The sequence below is a fragment of the Typha angustifolia genome, chromosome 15 (genome assembly GCF_048772165.1).
Source record: "Typha angustifolia cultivar Huaian chromosome 15, ASM4877216v1, whole genome shotgun sequence".
Lineage (NCBI taxonomy): Eukaryota > Viridiplantae > Streptophyta > Magnoliopsida > Poales > Typhaceae > Typha > Typha angustifolia.
In genome coordinates this window covers 6,081,556-6,105,424 of record NC_133253.1, presented here as the reverse complement: position 1 = coordinate 6,105,424, position 23,869 = coordinate 6,081,556, and the positions used below count along the sequence as shown (strand labels likewise).

Here is a 23,869-nt window from a genome sequence, read left to right as displayed (position 1 = left end):
AAAAAATAATTACTATTTTTACTAAATAGGGCACTATAAAGTATCCAAATCATTTCTCATTTATTTCTATATCTTTAAATAAGTAATTTCCAAACCGGCGATATTAAAAATAATATTTTTAAAGTTCGACACTAGTCAAAACATTTTCAAGCTACTATAACTTCTGTCTGTTCAATACGATACAGGAAATCGCTGTCTTAGACAATGATCTTAAGTCACTAATGAAAACCATTATCTCTTACATAAATGCTCTCATAAGAAATGATTAACTAATCACTCTTTTAGAAAACGACTAATAAATTATATTTCTAGAAGAAGATTTACCTGGCAGTAAATGAAAATGTTGCAAAAAAATGATTAAGGTAGCACTCTGTAAACTTAAGCCAATTGGATACTGTCGAAATTTAATACTTCCATGACCTAACAAAAAACGGTAGAATATTTTGGTCCTTTTAGAAAACATTACTTATGCTGGCCTCCCTTGGTAGTTGGTAGGCATAAATATTGTCACGTAAACCCGCTATATCTAAAACCCGCCAGGATAGACCCGCATCCGACCCGTTATCAGACCCAGCCCACGCATCAGCCGTCGGATGATAATCCAACGGGCCCGACGCCGTCCGGTGTCTATATGAAGACCCGAAACAACCTCCCCTTCTCGCCCTTTTCCTTCCTCCTCTTCCCGAATCGAGCAGGCGGCACTTCTCATTCCCACCCAAACGTTCCAAAGCAATTAACCCCAAACCCCTTCGTGTCCACGGGAAGGCGACGGATGACCACGGGATGATAAAACCCTAAATCTCAGGTATTTCTCCTCGCCCGTCTTTTACCCTTCGAGAAAACCCTAGTTATCTTCGTCTTTGCTGGTCGTGAGAACATGCCCGCATGTTGTCGGCATGGAACTCCTCTGAATCGAGGGCAAATTGTATTCTTGTTCGTTTCTTTGTTGATTGCGATGCTCTACTTTTCCTTTTTTTTCATGATCGATGCGGGACAACCAAAGCTGATAGCTTTGCCCCTCGCTTTGTGATCAGTGCTGGACGGACGGCAGCCTTGACCTATATTGGGGATTTCTAAGGGTAAATTCTTCACTCTAGTATAGATTCTTTTCCAGTATCATCGTTTGTTTGGCCAACTTATACAGTGTTTCGTTTATGGAATGTGTTTTTTTTTCCCCTCTGACATAGTTTCTCTTTTTCATTACTAACGTCCATATTCATAAAAAAACTAGCTGTTGCATGAAAGATTCACTTAGCTTGTCCTTAGTTTAAGAGGAGCTTGTAGATTTTTTAAGCTAATCCGGCATGGCAAAGAAATCACCGGGAAAAGGTGTTAGTTTTGAAAACTGGAACAATAATAAGCAATTATTTAGCTACATTTAGTTTGTCTCTGGTCTGTTACCTTTGTTATTACTTCTGGTATTTATAAAGCTGTTGGTATTGTATAGCCAATCTGTTTGGAATGATAGATAGGCTGTTTACTCCATGGGTGTTGATGTTAGATCATTATCATCTTCATATAATCTTTCAAACATTTTCTCAATAATAACTGTTCAGTTAGAGCACAGCTCTAAGATGAAAAGTGAATTGATGTTTTTACAATCAGTTGTTAGCCCAACATGAAACCCCTGAATGTTAGTGTTGAATTACCGGCTGAAGCAAAATTAGACAATTAAGGGGAAATTCTGTCAAGCTATATAAGTTCAGTTGGCTGTTTAATTCACCTTCTTCGCTGCAGTCTAGGTTCATGCAAACCAGTATCAATCTGTGGGGAAGGTCTTGTAGTCATGGAATAATCTAGATGAGATAGAAAGATGAGCATCTTTTTAGGGATTTTTTTTATACTTAAGGTATAGTTAAGGCTAAGGACAAGTGGAGATTAACCCTGCAGGTAAAATTAGACATATATGAACGATTATAATTCTATGTATAGTGGAAATATTCCACATTGGGAGCAATAAGGGGTTCAATGCATAGCACTTCTCGTGGCTCTCTATATATAGAAAACAGAAAGATGATTTTCTCATATGCAATGTCCAAAAAAGCCTGCGGCAGCTATGTAATAGGCCTGGGGTTTTATGGTATGTGGTGGGTGGCGGATGCCATTATTGTTGGGTGACATGAGCTCAAGGTGGATCTCAAATAAAATTTTTATAAATATATTTTTCAATGTTGTGAAAAGAGCCTGCAATTTGCGGGTGGTCATGTTACCGCTAGCACATATCTGGTATGCGAGTGCATATATGGTCACATTTGGGGTCTAGCAATAAAAATATTAAGTAATTCACATGTAATTCATCTATCTAGCGTGTTGAATATTTAGCATAATAAGCAAATAAATAGGTAAAAGCTGCGAATTAATAAATGGAGAATCATTCTTCATAATATCCTATCCACTAAGGATGCTACTTTATAATCATATAAATATTTAATAAATATTTTCAAGTATGATAAAATGCACCGAAAAAATTAATTAATAAGAAATTATATGGAGTGCTATAAATATCTCAATATTACAATATATCACTTTCATATGCATATGAGGGCGCATATGCATATCGGACAAATATGCGATCGTTGTCGGTCAACATGTGGCCACATATGCATATGTTGTCCGCATATGCTGCCGCTTTTAAAACAGTGATATTTTGCCTAAGATATATACTGACAAGTAAACTTATCAGCATTCAACACATAATTGATATGATCAACAAATTGTGCGAAAAATTTGAAAATTTTGTAATAGCATTTGGATGATGTTCTTACAGTTTTGAAAATGAAATGATGAATGTACTGCTTTTCATCTTTTGTGATATGGAAAAGAAATGAATAAGAAGTGTCTGTTGTAGGAAACTTTTGCAATCATCTACAGCATCGTGAGCAAGAATTTCTTAAACTTGTCATCACTATTGAGATAAACTCATATCCGTTGTAAATTTCAAATAGTTTTTTTTTATTGAAAGATAAGAAATTTCTTTGAAATTCTTTCAAGTACACATTGAGTTTTAGTTAGCAGATACAAAATTGAATTTTTTTTTACTAAGATTCAAGAGAGTACAGTTTGAGAAATTTTGAAAATAATATAGTTACGGTTGGGCGTTCAAAGTGGTAAAATGAACCTCCATTTAGTTTGGTACTCGCTAAGGTGGTTGGCACAATCTCAAATGCCTTTTCAACCCGTTATAGGTGTAACATAGCGCTTAGAGGCGAATCTACTACGGTGGCTGCCACAACCTTTTTTAGAACATTGCTTATATGTATAACATGAGCCTACAGATTGTTTGTCTGCATGGCCCATGATATATTTTCATGAAAATCATGTAGATCAGTATATCTTTTAAATACTTCCTATTGTAATTTAAGTGGATTTAGTAATTGTGTGTTCATTGTGCACTTAGTTATAAGATCAGGTAATTCTTGTTTGGCCACTCGAGCAGCAATTGTTCATGGTCATTATGGAGAAATTCTTTACGAAGGACATATATTAGTTACATTTATATATGAAAATCAAGATTTGGTGACATAATGTAATGCCTTCCAAAAGTGGAATAAATCTTAGAAGTGCATTCTTAGTCTTGATTTAGAAGCAAATAACCTTTAAAAAAACAAGAACCTTAAAATAGTACAAGATATAGAAGTTAAAAGTCAAATATAATTCATTGTATTTCTCCTATATTTATGTTACATTCTCTTTTATCACTTCCTACATTAGAGTAGTACTTACTGGGTTTTCTTTAAATGCTTGGGTGAGTGCAAAAAATAGAGAAAGGACCAAGACTAAGATACTTTGACATCAGACTTTGATTTTAATACTCTACTTTTTTTATGAAAGGTAGTAAGCTTTAACCTATGTATATTCACTAGCATGTCTGTTGTGTGGCTGGACAATTGATTTATGTTATGGTCTTCTATATTAAAGGGATAGAATTTAGTTGGACTCCTTTGCTAACTGTTCTCTTTTTTGACGCTATTAACATATCTTTGTTTATATTTGTCCTCCAGATATTTTGACCATTCCTTCTCACTTAGTTCTGGATAAATGGCCAGCAATCTACAATCTTCTGGGGCACAGGTAGCACACAAGCCCTATTCTCTCCTTTTAATGTCTTTGATATTTCGTATTCCTTTTGTTTTCTGATGAAAGGACTTTAAGTTCAAATTTTAATCTTTTGTCTTTGTGGAACAAATTGACATGTGAGTTACATTCTTTAAATTTAGATTATTTTCTTGACCTTTACATTTAACATGTGGTATATTATCTCAAACAGCCTCCAAGGCCTGCTGTAGTGGGTTCTGCTGGTCAGTCTCAACATTTTGGTCCACCGATGCCTATGCAGGTAAAGTTATTATTTGATGCTGGCATTTGAGGCTTGTGGCTGATAGTGATTCTTCCTGCTATTTCTCAAATGATGTTTAGCGTATATTGCAGTTTAGACCATTGGTTCCAGCTCAGCAACCACCTCAGTTCATCCCTCCAGCTTCACAGCAATTTAGACCCATGGGCCAAAGTATTCCTGGATCAAATGTTGGCATGCCTTCTGGGCAATTTCAGATTCCCCATTACCCTCAACCTGCACAGCATTTACCTCCAAGATCAGGTCAACCGGGTCAAGGTCCACCTTCCTCACAATCTGTTCCGATGCCTTATGTTCAGTCAGGTGGACCTATATCCTCTGCATCAATGCAACCCCAGCAAGCTGCTCAGATGCCAAACAGTCATCTGCCTCACTTAGGGGGTCCAATACCCTTTTCCTCATCCTATACTGTAATATTTCCTTTATATATCTTTTATTAGCTAGTTGCCAATTTTTTTTTTTTAAAATTTAGTTCAACTATTTTGTTGACATCCTGCTATTGTGTAACCGCAGTTTACAACTTCTTATGGGCAACAACCAAATGGTATAAGTGCACCTACTCAATATCAACCTGGTGCTCAGTTGCAAGGACCTGTCATGCCTGCTGCAGGGCAACCCTGGGCTACCCCTGGGTCGCAAAATGTACCTCCTGTTACACATTTCATGCAAGCTGCACAACATTCTTCAGCTGCTGTTGTCACAGCTCCTGTGAGCATCTTTTCAATTTTCTTGAATTAGTTCATTTTGTGATAAGTATTTTTTTTTAATATGAATGTTTCTTGACCACACACTTTTTCTCCCATTTGGACCTGATTTACAGACAATAAATGCTCAACCCAGTGCTCCAGAACAAGCATCTTCTGATTGGCAGGAACACACTGCTGCTGATGGAAAAAGGTAGGTTCCTTTTTCTATTATCCTTCCTTGCTATCTGCTGTATTATGTGGGTATTTTGTTGTTAATTTCCTGTTTGTTACAGCACAGACTCTCTTCTACTTAAAGTGTACTATCTTGATGCTTGTTGATTTCCCTTATTGGCTCAGTTTTCAATTAATTGTCTGTTCTAATTCATTGTTATGTTTGCCTATTTAGATACTATTACAACAAGAAGACCAGACAGTCTAGTTGGGAGAAGCCCGTTGAGTTGATGACGCCTATTGAGGTGAGTCACATTGAATCATACTTTCTAGAATTGCACGTCCTCTTTCTCTGTGATTATATTGTTATTGACTTATGAATAACTTTCCTGAACACTGACAATAATAGCTGTAGATGTGTTGATCAAAAATGTTTTATACGAATTCTCTCTTTTTTGCGTGTTCTTCCATTGGTTTGTAGATGTCTTTTGGCACCTCCGGAGCAAAAAAACGACTACTCTATATGGTCGTTGTGAAGGCGGGGTTTCTCTTTTCTCAAGGCAGGCAATTATTGCTATTTACCTTTATCTTATCATGAAGGCCCTCATGTTTTTCCCCTCCTTTATCACTAAGTAAGGGTGTGTGGACTAACAAGAAAGATGCATTTTTTGTACCTATGATCTCCTGCTTGTATTTACTTTACTGTGGTGTGAGATCTGAAGCTGGCAGGTGCTTTACTATTCATTTACTTAGATCAATAATGGACTTATATTCATAGCTGATTTTCAGATTTGGGAGATTTAGAATGTGGATGTTCATTTCCCATGCTACTCAGATCAGATTTCCATGACATTTTAGTTTTTCTACTTACAAAAAGCTGTTGAAACTTATGTATAGTTTCTGGCTTGTCAAGTTATAAAAAGGACATCCACCAAAATAATTGGAAATTATCACCTTAGAACTACTTTTTTGTCACTTTCAGATTCTGAGCACTTTGCATAATTACTGTTGTTCACGGTAAACTCACTCTGGAAGTAATTGCAGCTCTGGTGAGCAATATGTTGCTTTTGGTACATGTTCATACATAATGGAACTAATAGTGGAAGTTTTATCATTGATGCATTACAATATATGACAATGGTACTGCCAGACTTTTAATGCTGATTTAGTTGACATCAATAGTTTTTAAGCTTGCTCACAAGTGGATGATTTACATTTCTGGCAAGAGGTATGAGGTATCATGTGGTGTACTATTTTTTGCATTCTATTACAAAGGCAAACTGATACAGTTTTATGACATCTCATATCACTTGTTTTTCAACTTCCTTTCATGTATAACTAGTTAATATTAGTTTTTTTAGGCTATCTCTTTCTCTTTGTTGTTATGCAAGTATTTCCTTCATTTATTCATGACATTGGAAAAAATTATTGCTGAATATGTTAATCTGAGCAGGTTGCATTAGTTCACTGTAAACGCTTGAATCTAGTTAATGTAATCCCTGGTACAAGTTATGCCATCATACAATTAAATATTAGTTAAATGTTGATACACTGCTTTTTTGTAATGAGTTTGATATCTACTAGAACGAATCTATTTTTTAATTGGTGTTCTGTACAGTCTCTGTTAAATATTTTCAGATCATTTTAATCGATTCTCAGGGTGCTAATACTAAATTGTGTCTGATATAAACATTTCTTGTTCCATTTTGTAGTAATTTTAGTCATGCATCTTAGAAGTTAAAACTCTTTATCTCAATGACATTTTAATTTTTCATATGTTGTTTCCTAGTTTCGCAATTTAATGTTTTCTCTTACCATGATGATGACATGACGTGTGAGAACCGCTTTACAATTTGCCAAACTGCTTGAATTTGATGCATAATGTCCTCTCCTTCTTGTCGGAGTGTACTATCGATCAAGTGAAAATATTCGTTTCAGCCAATAATACATACATGCATACATACATACATATATATATATATATATATATATATATATATATATATATATATATATATATGCATTTTGGTGCCCAAATTTCTTTAATTTTTTTCAGTATGTAAGTTTCTTACTGATTATGGAAAAAATTCTCTAAATGTTCAATTTAGTTGAAGAAATGACAATAGAAAAGAAAGTACGAGATCACAATTTCTTGTCAATCTAAATGTATGAACAATTTCATTACTTATTATAGTAAGTTTGTTAGCTAAATTTATTTCGTACATCTGTGATTGCCGTATGGCTTTATTGTGGCTGTTGTTGTATGTAATTTGACTGATAGTAGCAAAGCTGTGCTGCCTGTGCATGAAAACAATCTAAACACCGTACTTTTTACCCTTTAGTACTGGGCTATGGCTAGTGAGTGCACTTACAATATTAGTGCATGAACCTCACCAGAGGAAGCTCATACTTCATATGTTTCTTTTTAATTTTGGTTTATAATCTGTAATAATTCTTCATAATTTTAAAGGATATTTAAGGTCTTCTTGAATCTTGAAGGTACTTAAGTTGAAATGCATATTTTGAGATGCATTTAGGCTTTTACTGTTATCCATAAAAGCACTTCCTCATGGCGGCGCCTGGTTCTGTTGATCCTGTGTTAGTGAACTCCAGGCCAGTATGTTTGCAAATAGCAATTATTCATATTCTTTGCCTTTTGAGTTTCCTTATACATGTCTAATGCACCAAGCAAACTCAACATTGCCTTTTCTCCCTGGTGGTAGAATGTTTAGGTATTGAAACATGCAGTTTAGCATATAGCCATTGTCATATAATTATGCACCTCTTGAACTATGAACGACATGTAGTGAGAGTCAGGCAGGAGGAACTCAGGAAGTTGCCACACTTTATATCTGTCAGAAAGCTTGAACTTGTAGATTGAATTCTGATGAAGTCAATATTGATCCAAATAGCTAGATATGTCAGTCTGTGACTCTGCACATCAAGGTGTTTTTGACCAGCACAGAATGTCTAACGTTTTTGTCAGAATCTTCACAGTGATGCCTATGTTAGATTCTCTGGTTGATGTATGGCAGCATTAAACTTTTAATTTAGATGGAAATTTCCAGATTTTTGTTGGTCAGGGAAGATAATTTGAGATCTTTGAGGTTAATCTAGTTATTTGTATGAATAAGCAAAAGCGATAAATTTTTTTTTACACCCTGAACTATAATCATTTTCTACTGATACCTTCCTAAACTTTTTTTTGTATACAATAATGACTTTTAAATTTTAATTTCTAGTACATAATGATCTCCTAATGGAAAAGATCAAATGAGGTATTTTTGATAGTTTAAGTGGTCATGATATACTAAAAAAAATGTTTAAGGGGTCATTGTGGAAAATAATAATAGTTCAGGGGATGAATTTTTTAAAAAAAATAAATAAAATGATAGTATTTGTGTTGCATTTGACTCCATGCTTCTATGGGTTGCAAGAAATGGCTATAGCTCTGCCGAATTTATGAATCTTCAAGTAGGTTTGGGTGCATATTTTCTCAGCAAAGGGATGTAATGTAAATGCCACACTTTTGGTTAGTAGTAGAAAATTTCCTTTTCTCTTTTGTACATTAGATTTTTTATTATTGTGGTTTGTGTATTGACTGTCTTGAATGACCTGTACGTATTTGTGATTACTCAAGTATCCCTTTAAACTGGAAATTGTATCTATGACTACTCAAGTATCCCTTTAAACTGAAATTATTTATTTGAATCGTAATTTTCTGCTGTTTTATCCTATATGATGATTCTTTCATAAAGCATGCTAGGGTGGAGTGGTTATCAATTTTTTCTTTTATGATGCTTTGTAGTGATGTTGGTCATTTCCTTTCTGTTAGATTGTTATGCTAAGATGTCTATATAAATTATGATTGACTCACTCTTGCTTATTCAACTTTTGCACGTGTAACAGAGGGCTGATGCATCAACTGAATGGAAAGAATTTACTACACCAGAGGGACGAAAGTAAGTGGGTATTATGTATTTCTTGGTAATTTCTTTCTAATTATTTGCTGATGTAGTTATCGAGATTCAGATTATTTTAGCTTTTTCCGTTTTCACTTTTTTCTAGGCTGAACCATCATGTTATATCTGGTTTTTTGATCATGCAGATATTACTTCAACAAGGTCACTAAGCAATCTAAATGGATAATTCCTGATGAACTTAAGGTCCGTGTTCCCATCATGTCCATTCTTTATGTTTAGTTGTTTAGTATGATTTGGCTGTAATTTTGATGTACTTGCATTTCAGTTGGCTCGTGAATTAGCAGAGAAAGCTGCAAACCAGGCAACAATCCTTGAAACTGGGGCGACTTCAGTTGCTCAAGTTGCTTCAGCTGGTTCTTCTGATATCCCTTCTGGCGCAACAAATGTGGCAACTCCTACTACAGTATCTGCAGTGCCTTCTAGCCCACTTGCAGTGACAGTGAGTTCTGCTATCCCAACTTCTGTTTCATCTTCGATGTCACCATCAGTATCTGGCATGTCATCTGCTGGAATTCCTCCTCCCCTGGAAACAACCAATGTAATTGACATTTCAAATCCTGATACTCCTGCAACTCCGTTACCTTCTTCTGCTCCTGCTGTTGCAGTGGATGCTACGCCAACTACAACAAAGTAGGGGTCTATTACTTCTGTTGGTTTTTGTCCTTTTCTTTTAGATAAAATGTCGTTTTTGATAGTTAAACAAATATATATATCTTCCAATTTTCAGGAATACTGATGATTATGTGTCCCTGGCAACTAGTGCAAGAGATGGAGCCTCTGCTCAAGACTCTGAGGTATTTATAGCATTATTCACCTATTTTCTTGATGTCATGATTCATACATGAAAAGAATCCATATTGGTAAAGGTGTTCAATCAACAAAGCAAAAAAAGAAAAAAAAAACATAAACCATTCTAGAACCAGATGTTTTTAAGTTTCTAATGAAACAGGGAATGAAAATTTTCTTCAAAAAGAAGCCATGTACCATTATTCACTAGAAAAAGACTCATGCAGAGTTATAGACTATAAAAAGATTGGGTTGGTTTTTCTTTGAAGTGACTTCTGGGTATTAGGAAATGCTTGACAAGTTGAAAACATGACAATTATAGACAATCAAAAGGTAACAAAATGCCCTCACTATGTTTGGTATCTTTTTATAACCACACTTAAGATTTAGTTTATATGGAAAGTCTTCTTACTTCAACTGGAATTGTGTACTGTAAGCCAATCCACGTATTTATATTTGCATATACCTCTCTATATGTAACTATTTTTTCTTGTGTTTATCTTGTTTCCTCATAGCTATCCTCCCTCACGTGTATCTCCATGCCAATCATCATCACCTCGTGGAAGATGGGATTCAAAGATCAAATGATTATTTTAGGAAGAGCTTTGGTTGGCATGGAAACGATTAAGTCTTCACTTTGATAAATTGTAATAGGCAATATGGCAAAGAGATGGAGGGAATGTTTGCATTTTGCTATAGAAATTATAGGGAAGATAAGCAGGCTAGAGAAAAAGGGATTGGATAGAACCAGTCTGCTGGCAACCCACTAAATGCATTTGTGCATCTTGTTAGAAGGGTGGGTTGTCAGGTGCTTTTACTTTGATCTTGTTGATTTTTAACTGAGATGAGTGGGTAAGAGAAAAATAGGTAAATTTAATTGAATTGTCTTGTCAATCGCTCGCAGCATAGCCCTAATCGATAAGATGTTTATAGGAATATGTCCTAAATGGATGTCTCACTTAACAAGTTGTGGGTCTGGTCAGCAGCAGAAGAGTTGAAAACTTGAAATCTTGTAATGGCGTTTCATATCTAGTTATGCCGTGGCTTTCTATTTTGAAATTTCCAACACAATTATGTTCATATATATTGCAGGAGGCCAATCACACCATGTCAGCATCAGGAATGATTAATCTTATACCGTCAGAGGATAAAACAATTGATGAAGAACCTCCGGTTTATGCTAATAAGCTGGTACTTGTTTTTTGTTGCATACCTATCTGTCTTCTATTTGTTAGCATCTTGTTGTTGCTTAAGAAGCCACTTACTATCATTTCTCTCAGGAGGCAAAAAATGCCTTCAAATCCCTGCTTGAATCTGCAAATGTGGAGTCTGATTGGAGTTGGGAACAGGTATATTGTCATTCTTTGGACTTTCTTTGATTGATATTGTGTTCAGCAGATAAGAATTGTAATCTTGAATGATAATTCTAGGCAATGAGAGTTATCATCAATGACAAGAGATATGGTGCTTTAAAAACACTTGGAGAGAGGAAACAGGCATTTAATGAGGTACAAATTGTAAATTATGTTTCTTCATAGATGAATTTTTTGATGTGGTTGTGGTAGATCTTATTATTTTCTTTTTTCATCAGCACATTATGTCATTGTTTTGATGTTTGTTTTATGGAATCTATTGGGTTTTGTCGTAGTATCTGGGCCAAAGGAAGAAAATAGAGGCTGAGGAGAGGCGCAGCAAGCAGAAGAAAGCACGGGAGGATTTTACTAGAATGTTGGAAGTAAGATAAGAATTCTTCTTAGGTTGTCTACATATTAGTTAATTCTATATATGATTTTATTTATTTTGATATCTTCTGCAGGAATGCAAAGAACTTACATCATCAACTAGATGGAGGTCTTTTCTTCATACTATTTGAAAGATTTTAGATAATTATTCTTACAGTTGAATTTTATGTGATTCCCATGAATTTTTCCTGTTATCTTTAATTTATATTTTGATTATGACTATTCAGTAAAGCAGTAAGCATGTTTGAGGGTGATGAACGGTTTAGTGCTGTTGAACGGGCAAGAGACCGTGAGGATCTATTTGAAAGCTATCTTGTGGACCTTCAGAAGAAGGTGGGAATATATCTGCTACAATTTTTGGTGCTTGTAGTTTCTTTATCTGCTGTTTTAGTACATAGGTTTCCTCTTGCTCACATGTAAGATAAATTGACCATGATAACGCAGAAGAAAGTGGTGGTCTATTTTGCTCATGTGATTCAGCAGCCCAGGTGTCTATATTTCTTATCTGGTTTGAAGAGTATGTACTTAATGTTTTATAAAGTTTGTTGTAGAAGACTTAAAAACTAGAACTTATTTGTAAAAGTAAAGTTGAAACCACCTAGGCCCTAAGAGTTCCTTGTGAACATTAAATAGCTTTTATCAGTGTGTTAGCTTGAGCAAATTGGCTGGCTGCATTTACTCTAGATCTGTGTTTGCTCTTGTTTATTTAGAAGAAATCCTGATTCATAATTTGGTAACGAAATGTTTCTTGCAGCTTTCCTGATTTCTCTTCATCCTATTTGTTTTTCTTGTCAAGTATAGGACAAAACAAACCATATTATGGCGCTTTAATGTTAACCACGTATACGAGAACGATATGATCAGTCTTTCTGGCAATATCTGCATCACTAGCATTATGATGTTATGTTTCTCATTGTGGACAAAAGGGTTGCAAATGCGAAGCTCCAAATTGAAGTGCATTTCCTCTATAAAAATTGTTTCTAAACGAATTTATCTGGAATTACCTAATGCCTATTTTTATTTTTTCAAAAGTTTAGTAGTATATCTTACCTCTGCTACCAGCATAACCTTGAAAAGGCTTACAATAGCTTTAGCTTAGAGCCATAGATTGTGATATTCTGTCACTTCATGTAATATTTGTTGGGCTGCAGGAAAGAGCAAAGGCTGCTGAGGAGCACAAGAGGAACATTGTGGAATATAGAGCTTTTCTTGAATCATGCGACTTTATCAAGGTCTGATGACTCTCATCTGAAATTGATAACTATTCTTGTCAAGAGACCAGAGCGTAATGCTCTTATGCTTTAGACTACGTTCTTCTTATATGAATTTCTGTATGCATAGGTGAACAGCCAGTGGAGAAAAGTCCAAGATCGCCTAGAGGATGATGAAAGATGCTCTCGGCTTGAAAAAATTGACCGTTTGGAGATTTTCCAGGTAAGTTTCCATCATTTTCGACTTGCTTTGTGAGATGATTCTGCTTACTTGAATGTACTGCAGGAGTTTATACATGATTTGGAGAAAGAGGAGGAAGAGCAGAGGAAGATACAAAAGGTCTGTATCTGGTTTTCATGCTTTTTAGTTTATGCATCTACGGAGTTCATAATTCGTTCATTAATTTAACATACAGGAAAAGGTAAGGCGTCAAGAGCGCAAAAATCGTGATGAGTTTCGGAAGTTGATGGACGAACATGTTGCTGCTGGCATTCTCACAGCTAAAACACACTGGCGTGATTATTGCATGCAGGTATCTTATCTTTAATTTGTATTTGATTATTTGAACAACACGGCACGAATATCTTTTTATCTAACGAATTGTGATTATGACTTTTCAGGTCAAGGATTTACCACCCTACATAGCAGTGTCGTCAAACACATCTGGTTCGACACCTAAAGATTTGTTTGAAGATGTTGCAGAAGAACTTGAGAAACAGGTTACATTCTTATTGTGTTCTGAAGGTTATGTGTTGTTTGTTCTTTACCTTTTTGACATTATTGGGAAGTTTACTTATGGTTTTTATTGGCTGAATAGGAATGAGTTGGTGAATTATGATACGACTACCTTAAATGAGTTGGGCCCTCCTGCCTTGGCTCTTAGCAATTCGTCCCATTTATGGATTTTATTTTTTAGGCTCAAACCCATGCCTTATCTGTAGAGATTGTGGTCTGGAGACTTGAGTCTGAATACTACATATACTCTCGACAAACTTCGGGGCATTACTTTTACTGCATCAGGTTTTGACTATGAAAATGACCATGTTAAGCATGTGAGCTTGATTAAGTGTTGACATTTGGCTTATCTGATTTAATATGGAAGATATGTTGGTGGGAGAATGCAGAAAAGACAATTTGTTTGCATCTTTACCCTTCATAAATCATGATTGTGTTTATATACCTTTGTATGGAAGTCTTTAATGCATGAGTGCCTTTAATGTTATTTTAATTTCAGCTGTCACTTAAATTACTGCTGGATTGAACAATACAAAAGAAGTTGCATAGAACGAAATTATGCCAATGATATCATGATATTATGATAGAACTACTCAGTGAAGATTGAATTATGTTGTCAGCCCCAGTTAAATATGACAGAGGCTCTAGAACATTGTATTACCAATGTTGCTTTGAATCTTTTCCTAACTATGTCATGATTTTTCTTTGCAGTATCAAGATGACAAGGCCCAACTCAAGGATGCTGTAAAGAACGGAAAGGTTCGTAATCTTGTCTATGTGCTGTTTTTTTATTATTGTTGAAGGTCCCTAACAGTGATATATCCTGTTCGCAGATTTCTCTATCTTCTTCATGGACTTTCGAGGATTTCAAATCTGTTATTTCAGATGATGATAGTTTGAAAGGAATATCTGAGATAAACATCAAGGTATCTGAGATATATCCTGTTTACCCATTTTTCAACATGATATTCTTCCAACTGTTGAAGGAAAGCTTAAGCTACCCCTTTTTTCCTCATCGGCAAACTTTATTACTGTTGAGTTACTCTAATTTTCTTTTACAAATGAAAGACATGATAAACCCTTTTTAGGTTGCAATTCATTCTGTCTTTGATTTTATGCTTTATTGTTTCTTGATGAGGGATGTATGTTGATCTAGTAATGAGACTGGATGTAAAGGGCTTCACCTGGATTAGATATAGACTGGATCGAGGATATTAGGATATGAGTTAGAAATAATGAGATTTTGGATGGAAAATTTAATATGAGAAATGTAGAGGAAGAATGAGAGCCACAAGTGTGTTGCTGCAAGGGATCAGAGTGAGTGCAGTTCAATACAGAAACATGCAGATGCCTTTGTTCCGGTTTAAATATAGTTTCCACATTATGCATACTGTTGTCGTTTTCGGAAAATTTAAGCTTTTGTGAGATAGTTGTCTTGTACATTAAGACACATTTTGTAATTAAGCATCTTCGAAACTCATATGTGGATTTCACCTTTTTGTAGCTTGTATTTGAGGACTTAATAGAAAGGCTTAGAGAGAAGGAGGAAAAAGAGGCTAAAAAACGCCAGCGCCTTGGAGATAATTTCTCCGATCTGCTCTACTCAATCAAGGCATGTTGTTTCCATGTTAGAACCGACGTTCAATACCGGTGTTGTCTTTGCAGTAATTTTGATGTTAGAAGTTTTTGATGATTTGTAATCTTGCAGGAAATAACTGCATCTTCAAACTGGGATGAGTGTAAATCGTTGTTTGAAGATAGCCAGGAGTATAGGTATCTGATGTGGGCACAATTCTGCATTTATCTTTAATTATAATTTAAAGCTTTCTGGTCCATATGACTTGTGTAATGCATGCAAATTCAGGTCCCTTGGTGATGAGACTTTTGCAAGAGAGATTTTTGAGGAATATGTTGTTCACTTACAAGAAAAGTTGAGAGAGAAGGAACGCAAGAGAGAAGAGGAGAAGGTAACACGTGTATTCTGCTCATAGGCTTTTCATATGGTCCAGTATTATTAGACTTTAGTAAGTGTTGCAATTTGTCATATCTCATGTTTATATAAACTAGAAAGGGAATGCTAGTATTTTCTGCAATCATGCAAATGGAAGCCCATAAAAGAGCATAATTGTGTCTTAAAATTCTTTGGCAACTTTAACTATTGTACTACTGATATGGTCCATATTGTCGGACTTTCTATTTTTTCTGCTTCTTTTTGAACTGTCATTTGGTGCTTCCTATGCTGTAGGACATTCTCATATTAGGACTGCATATTTACTTGATTTTGTCTTTCAAATTGGCTAGAAGTCCGAAGGTAAGAATTACCACCGCTTCCAATGCTGATAGGGCAATCTTGTATTTGGGTTGTATATTTACTTGATTTTAGAAGGCAATCTCTAAGTCCCAAGGTAAGAATTACCACCATGTGGTCACATAAGTCATGGGAAATTTGTCCAGCAAGGTGTGGTGGCTGCATAAATAATGCCTTATTTGTTTCACCAGAACTTTGGTAGACTAGTTATTGGCTTTTGTGTGTATGGTTGATTGCTATTTAGAAAAGTTGTCTAATTTATTATCACAGAATTCAAGTTTGTAACTTCGAATGGCTTATGAGTCATGATAGCAAGTTGTTTCACAACACTATGATTGCATGTACTCCTTGACTACACAGTTTATTATAATCTTCATTTTTATCTGCTATCCTATTTTGGCAGAAATGGTGGATGTTATTGTTGTGACCAGCAATGGTCATGTTTAAACATGAATCTAGATTCATGCATGCAACCTTTTAGTACACTAAGATTTTTGTCTTTCTATGATAGGCTAAAAAGGAGAAAGAAAGAGAAGATAAAGAAAAAAAGAAAGAGAAAGATCGAAAAGAGAAAGAGAAAGAGCGTGAAAAAGAAAAGGTAAAGGATCGACCTAGGAGGGATGAAGCAGATAGTGAGATTGTTGATGTGGACAACCATGGTTCGAAAGACAGGAAAAGGGAAAAGGACAGGGAGAGGAAACATAGGAAGCACCATCATAATGCAACTGATGATGTGAGCTCTGAAAAGGATGAGAAAGAAGATGTGAAGAAGTCACGAAGACACAGCAGTGACCACAAGAAATCTAGAAAGGTAAGCAAAATGGGAAGATTCTTCTTTTCCTCCCTCGTGTCTTCTGAATCCTCATGAAATAGAATGATACTGTACTCCTGAATAGTTCATCTATATGACATTCTATTTTCCTATCCTTGCAGCATGCATATGCTACTGATTCAGATAGCGAATCACGTCACAAGAGGCATAAAAAAGAACGAGATGGATCTCGTAGAAGTGGTGCATATGAGGAGCTTGAGGATGGGGAAGTTGGAGAGGATGGGGAAATCCGTTAGTTTTCTTCACCTTACTGCCATGTTAGTTACTTGTTCATTGCTAGCAATATTTCCTCGAAGTTTGTTGAGTTCGTAGCTTTATTATTAAGTCTATTAACCGCTAGATATTATGCAAGAATTCAAAGTGTTTTGCTTTTAGCAATCAATGCTGTTCCTTTTAGAGTAGGGAACAATTTCTTTGCAATATTGTGTCAATCAACTGGCAACCTTTTTGATGAATACAAGAATGTCATTAATGCAGGTAGTTCATTCTTGAAAGATGGATTCTCTTTTTTCTTTTCGTTTTAAGCATGCTAATTCATACTGGTGTCTTTGCTTAACTGCAAGTGTATTATGTAATTGTTCCTATCACTATGTTATTCTTTTTTCATTTTGTTATATCAATAGTAGTGGTATGGCTTAGATTGATCTACCCAGTTGTACTGACTTACCTAATAAATCAACGTTATTGCAAAATTATGTCATACCTTCTTCTTTATGGTAAACTGTTTGGTTAATAATTTTTAGTATGTCAGAAACAAAATGAGTGAGTCACAACTATGCATGGTATTAAGATGTATCGCACATCTTATTGCTGCTGACTTAAACATGAATCTGGGTCTGCTAATAACTTCAAAACAAATGAATCACAACAATGCATGGTTGTAAGATGTATCGCACATCTTATTGCTGCCAACTTACACATGAATCTGGGTCTGCTGTTAACTTCTCAGATTCATCAATATTATGAGGAACAGTGAATGAGTTGCCAAATGATTTGGCTGAGAAAAATGTAGTAGTATTCTTTGACAACTTATGAGGCGGTAGCAAGAGGAAGAGAGAGTACGTAATACTAAGATTCTGGAACTCGGCTTCGAGTTTGGTATTTGGCTATCTAGACAAAAGATACGTATCGGCTGTATTGGTTGTCTGTATCAGACTGCACTAATTTTAATAAATATTATAGTAAAATTTCTAAAATTAAAAAAAATGATAAGAAAATAAAAATTACTAATATATGAAATATAAAAACGTATTTCTCTCTTTTCTTCTCTTTCCCTCCTTTTCTCAATCAGTCTTCTTCCCTTTCCCTCTCACTACGCAACCCAACTCCTAAGCATGACTTATTATATTTTTTCTCCATTTCTTCTCTCCCATCTATTTCCCTTTCTCTTCCTCTCCTTCTAGCTCCCGCAGCCCAATTCCTAGCCATAATTTTTGTCTTCAATATCTTCTCTCTTCCCTTCTTTTCCCCTCTCTCTTCTTCCCTCTCCTTCTTATCCGCAGCCAAGCATATCTTTTTTTTTCTCCATGCCTCTCTCCCTTCTCTTCCCTCTCTCTCTTATTGCCACAACTCACAAACTCTCTCTTCCTCCCTATCTCTCTCTTTCCCTCTCTTTTCTTCTCTCTTTTGACTCGGGCGGGATTTGCCGATCCCACTCGGAATCGGCCAAAACTAGGATCCATGCATTATAGAGCAAGTATTAAGGGTGAGAGTTTTGAGATTTGCAAAGTTGGAGTTATTATGACTAGTAAGGTACCCTTGAACAGAAAATTCTAATTACCGTTATAGGAATTATTGTCTAATTCATAGAATATCTTATAGAGGGAGTCTTTGCGTAAGTCGAAGGATCTCTTAGAATTTTCGATAGGATGTCCTACATTAGTACCACCTGCTTGTAAGTGAACTTGTCTTCACTATAACAGCTAGGGAATTTGATATGGGTGGATATTTTTCTATTAGTTGCACATTGTGGGTATACAATATTCAATAGTGTGTCTAATTTTAACAACATTATCATTATAATTTATGTTAGATGAGATAGGAGATGTACCTACTCTTTATTAATTCATGTTGTTGTAGGTTCCTGGAGGAACCTTTTTCTATATTGAGGTGCACAATTTGACTTCTGAGGACCACGTTTACTTAAGCATGACTAGAAGCAATATGTTCCAACATGTTGGTAGGACGATTTCTACGCAAAAAGTTTCAGTAGGGAAACCAATATATTGTGGTAATCGACCTAGGACAATTCTGATATAGCTACTTTTGGTCCTGATTTTTTAACTTTTTTATTATGAAAAGAACCATAGAGTTTTAAAGAAGCGATGTCTACTTCAGAAACTCCTTTATAGAAAAAGGCTATTGGAGCAATATGTTCCAACATATTGGTAGGACGATTTCTATTCAAGACATTTCAGTAGGGAAACCAATATATTGAGTAATCGACCCAGGACAATTCCACTATAGCTACTTTTGGTCCTGATTTTTTAACGTTGTTAGTCTACTTCAAAAACTCTTTTATAGAAAAAAGTTATTAATTGTGAAGTTGAATCTATCATATAAAATCATACTTGAGAATTGGTGGATCTTTCAGTAGAATATAAACCTTTAGGTTAACTTCAAGGGGAAAATGAAAACAGATGATTCAATTGACAAGTACAATGAGAGACTAGTCAAAGGGTATACGTTGATGGTGTAGGTTACTTTGACACAAATTTGTTGGTTATAAGAATACTCGATTGAACATCTGCTTCATATGTTCCACCATGTTGATTTCTATGCAAATGCTTCAATAATGAAACCAATATACTGCAGTAGACGACCCAGGACAAGTCCTACATAGCTACTTCCTTTTTACCAGTTCTTCAAGACAATCTCCACTAGATGAGTACTATATCCCGCTGGTGTCAGTTATCAAATAAGTTCCAGATTAGATAGTCGCCCGGTTTCAATTGATGACCCCAATTTTCCTTCCCATTCATTTGCGGCCAATAAATTGTTGTTGAAAAATAAGTTAGTGTTCAGGGGTTTATATAGCTTCACAAAATTGGTTGAGAAACTTTGTATCATAAAGGAGCGGTATCTTTCTGCACTTCATGCAAATGTACAAATCTCTGAAAGAATACATTTGCTACCGGAGAAGAATCTGACATCTTCTTGCATGCTTGAAGTGACCCATCTTGGAGGATGATACATTATGAGAAATTCATTTTCTATCTACATTGGAGGATGGGAACAAAGTTCTTAGAACTCTTCCTAAGGTGCATGAGGAATTGGATATGCAGTCAAACATTTTGTGCTTGCCTATTTGAATCCTGACATGTGTGCACTGTTCTATGAATTGACTCATGTCTATCCTCAGTTGTGGCTAGTATAGCAGTCTGAAATTGAGTATTACTTAAATATTTATGGAAGTGGCTAGAACCTTCATCATGCAGCTCCATTATGAGGTGCTTGTTGGCTGAGATTCTTGTAGTTCACGATTGGTTTTACTAGAAGAAGAAAAATCTCAAGATGCTCCTGCTCCTTTGGGTTATTATTGGTGTTTCCGTTCCGCTACAAACTGTTCATTGTTTCATCATAAACAGTTGAAACCCATGATCTCACCTCCTGTGACATGTAGTGAAATTCTTTTTAGCTTAAGGTATTGATAACATGATTATGTTTGCCAAACTTGCTATTTTGGTAGTGTCGACTTATTTATGATATTGTGAACTTGGTGACTAGTGTGCAGCACGAATTCCCATCCTAGGAAATGATGTGTCCAATATTGTAGTTTCTAAACCATAGCGTATATATCCAGCATATCTCCAGTTTCGACTTGTTAGCCAATGCAATGGGGCTCAAACACCTCCTAGCAATTTTGTTCTGTTGAGTTCCGTAGGTATCAATTTCCAGAGACTTGTTCCACATTGGCCTTCATAGCCTTCTTATTAGTTTTGCACCTCTGCTTTGATCTTTACCTGACTTTCCAATGCACTTTTTGACCCAACACTATGCCCACAAGATGAAATAGTATAACTTATTTTTGTTGCACCACCAGCAAGATTAAGAAAAAAAAACTTATTACGATATGTATATTGCAATATTAAGACTGGGATCTCACTATGCATGGTATAGGATAAATGACGGGTTTTATCACCTTGCACAGACTTGTGTCACATTGACTACAGTTTCTCTCTTATATAAAAAAATATCCAATGCAGGGAGAGGAGTAGCCGTCACTTTGTTTTAACTTGCGTTAAGCTTGTAAGAATATTGAGTTGCGTTAATTGCTAAAAAATTGCTAAAAGTTCTACCAAAATTTTCCTTTGAAGTTTTCAGTCTATCTCAGATAGCTGCAACCTTTATATTAATCTCTTGGCAAAAGTTCTAACAGCCTTTAAGCCAGTAAATGCACCTTGAGGTTCGTAAAACCTCAAAGGTGAAATAATGAGTTGTCATAATAGGATAGTTGAACTCTTGGTAAAGAGGTAATTCTTGTTTTATCCCAACAAAACATAAATAGTGAAATACTAGTAACTTATCCGAAGGCTTTGGGTTTCTACTAATGTGTTCTCAGTGCCCAATGATTATCAAGTGCTTTTTTGAAGGCTTGCAACTAATTGCTACTCTAATGGGTTGCACCGCCTTGCTCTGAGTAAGGTCCTAGAATGCTACCCTGTAGATGAATCATTACATTAGACATTCTATGGTAGATTGCCCACCTGCAATTGTTGGTGCCAGACAAGCTCTTTCTTGTCGTATTGGCGAACTATCATGCTATTTTGCCTTATGGTAAGACCATGGTTTCTAAGCAAGACCTGCTGCCAATACTAGAACTGGAGTAGGAAGGACCTCTTGCTATTTTTCCCCATTGAAAAATGAACAAAGCCTTTTGGTTCTTTCCTTTGAGCCTCTTTGCACCACTCTTGATATAGTTACTTGGATTTAATTGAATGTTTGCAGTTGTCGTGCTAACTTGAATATTGAGTGTTCATATAAATAAATTTTCAGTAGTTCTTGGTGCAATTTGATAGTATCATCATCTATACGAGTGTGGTAGTTTGCTGTTTAATCTTTTATCTGCTTCAAACTACCACTGTAGTGTATAGTTAATATCTCACTCACTGTTGCCAGATTAAAGAACATCTCAATATACTTGGTAAAATATAGCTTCATTTCTGGAATTTGTGGAACTGAAAGGCACATCTCTGAATACTATCAGTTTCATCTGACGAGTATGCGAAAGTGTAGTTTTGTTGTCAACCAGTCATTTTATTGAGCGCATCATTGTGCACCCCTTTCTTTCCTGCCTTGTAAAATGCATAATACTGCAAGTTGTGGATAAATCCCTCCCCTGTATTCCTTCCATTTAAACATCCTTTGTACAGTTACGTATCACCTTGACATATCAAGCTTCCTGGTAATCTAATATTCAAGTTTGAAAGGAATGAATAATTTTTATATTTCTGTGGGTTGTTCTCTGGGTATGTGATAGCTGTTTTTCTCATTTTAGGATGCAATTATGCGACGTATTTCAGTTAGTATGTGCTGTGGTTATGACCTGTTAGTATGGTTGTTGGCCCTAATTTTTTTTTCTGCATAACATTTGTTATTACTTACTATACGTATGAAGTGAAATATCCAACACCTTTTAGGTTTCTCTCTAACTCTCTCAGATTCTGTGAACAAAGACTATTGCAACTCGTTCCCCTCTGATCCTTCTTTCTTCAGCTTCGTTCACCTCCACGCATAGGGCACTTTTTCTATTAACGAAGTGATTCTTCTCCATGTTCTTAACGTACTGTTGTGTGTTAACATGTAAAGATACTTTTAGCTCCTGTTCACGTGTGGAATAAAATAAATTTATTTTAGAATAAGTCTCTTTATTTCTGGTGTAGTAATTAAATAATATTTTATCTTATTTTAGTATACTAATTTAACATTTTCTCTCATCTAATTCTATACACTCTAAAAATTATTTATTAATAACCTAAAATTATAATTTTATGTTTTGAGAGGATAACACAAGCTATAAATGTTATCAACTCTCTTCTCTCTCCTCTCCTCTCCTCTCCAACGAAGTGATTCTTATTCCACGAGCGGGTTATTGGTGGTTTTGTAGATGTTTATATGATAATTCTGAGGGGTAAATATAATTTACCACCAATGCTTTGATCCATAATCAAGTTAAGTACTGAGGGGTGGTGCTTTTCAATTCTAAGGTGAAATGGAGAGTATTGACAAACAATTCGTTTTTAAAAAGAAAAGAAAAGAAGAAGAAAACGGAAATTTTGATTAATCACCCAAAGAAACCAGCAATCACCCGAAGAGGCATAAATGGAACATATACTTTTTTAATATATATATATAAACTAAACCTTCTCTTTACTTTTGATTTGTAAAGGGCTAACAAAATTAGCGTTTCATCCAGAATATATATATATAAAGCACTAAGAAGTTTAGTTTTTATCCTAAATAATGCTTTAGTTGAGAAGTAATTGAAAAAGTCCCATGTCTTATATATAAGTTATAAGCAATCAAGAAATTCCCAGGTGAAGGGTCCTGGCCTGGAGAAGAAGATAAAGGTTCAGGCGAGGTTCTAATTTAGCATTGCATGCCAAGCTAGCTTTGTCCGGAAAAATTTCCCCAAATATTTACCTACGTAATATAGTTTATTAGTATCATTCCTTTCCTCACTATTCTATTTACAACCAAATGGGTTCAAAAGTGTTGTAGGGTGTTATATTTTTCAGCACTTAATTTTATCTTTTGTCCATGATCATCGGATAAAATAGAGAAAGATATCAATTTGAGATTTGGATTGGATAAATTTAAATCAAGAAACTGTAGGCCATGAACTAGATCCAGTGGTTGGGCACAACAACTGAACAGATAAAGATATTAAAAAGAGAAACTTTCTACCTAATTCCTAGGAGGGCTATTTCTTTGTATTCCGAACTAAGATTTATCCCGAAGTCAGGCGGCCAACCAAGTCCCCAAGTAAATTAGCCGTAGCTAAGACAAGTTTTCCAGTATACTCTGCAACGATTTTCACATCTCTACCGAGTTTATCTTT

The 23,869-nt window shown here is 35.4% G+C and overlaps 1 protein-coding gene across 4 annotated transcripts; it reads left to right on the top strand.

Annotated features, from left to right (window-relative positions):
- Nucleotides 1–667: 667 nt before the first annotated feature.
- On the top strand, nucleotides 668–22,618 carry LOC140778402 (pre-mRNA-processing protein 40A). 4 transcript variants are annotated; one of them, XM_073123094.1, is made up of 31 exons: nucleotides 668–805; nucleotides 1,004–1,079; nucleotides 4,002–4,071; nucleotides 4,268–4,336; nucleotides 4,429–4,764; nucleotides 4,868–5,062; nucleotides 5,175–5,251; nucleotides 5,447–5,516; nucleotides 9,121–9,173; nucleotides 9,320–9,377; nucleotides 9,460–9,824; nucleotides 9,922–9,988; nucleotides 11,073–11,171; nucleotides 11,261–11,329; nucleotides 11,411–11,488; nucleotides 11,629–11,715; nucleotides 11,797–11,831; nucleotides 11,950–12,055; nucleotides 12,874–12,954; nucleotides 13,064–13,156; nucleotides 13,220–13,273; nucleotides 13,350–13,466; nucleotides 13,555–13,653; nucleotides 14,381–14,428; nucleotides 14,503–14,595; nucleotides 15,174–15,281; nucleotides 15,378–15,442; nucleotides 15,534–15,636; nucleotides 16,489–16,788; nucleotides 16,911–17,066; nucleotides 22,470–22,618. In XM_073123094.1, the coding sequence occupies exons 3-30, from the start codon at nucleotides 4,039–4,041 to the stop codon at nucleotides 17,043–17,045; spliced, it is 3,093 nt and encodes a 1,030-aa protein (XP_072979195.1). In that variant the 5' UTR covers nucleotides 668–805; nucleotides 1,004–1,079; nucleotides 4,002–4,038; the 3' UTR covers nucleotides 17,046–17,066; nucleotides 22,470–22,618. The 4 variants fall into 4 exon arrangements, with proteins under 4 accessions (XP_072979195.1, XP_072979194.1, XP_072979196.1 ...); XM_073123093.1 differs by lacking the exon at nucleotides 22,470–22,618 and adding an exon at nucleotides 21,928–22,339; XM_073123095.1 differs by lacking the exon at nucleotides 22,470–22,618 and having other exon boundaries at nucleotides 1,035–1,079; nucleotides 16,911–17,297.
- The last annotated feature ends 1,251 nt before the right edge of the window (nucleotides 22,619–23,869 follow it).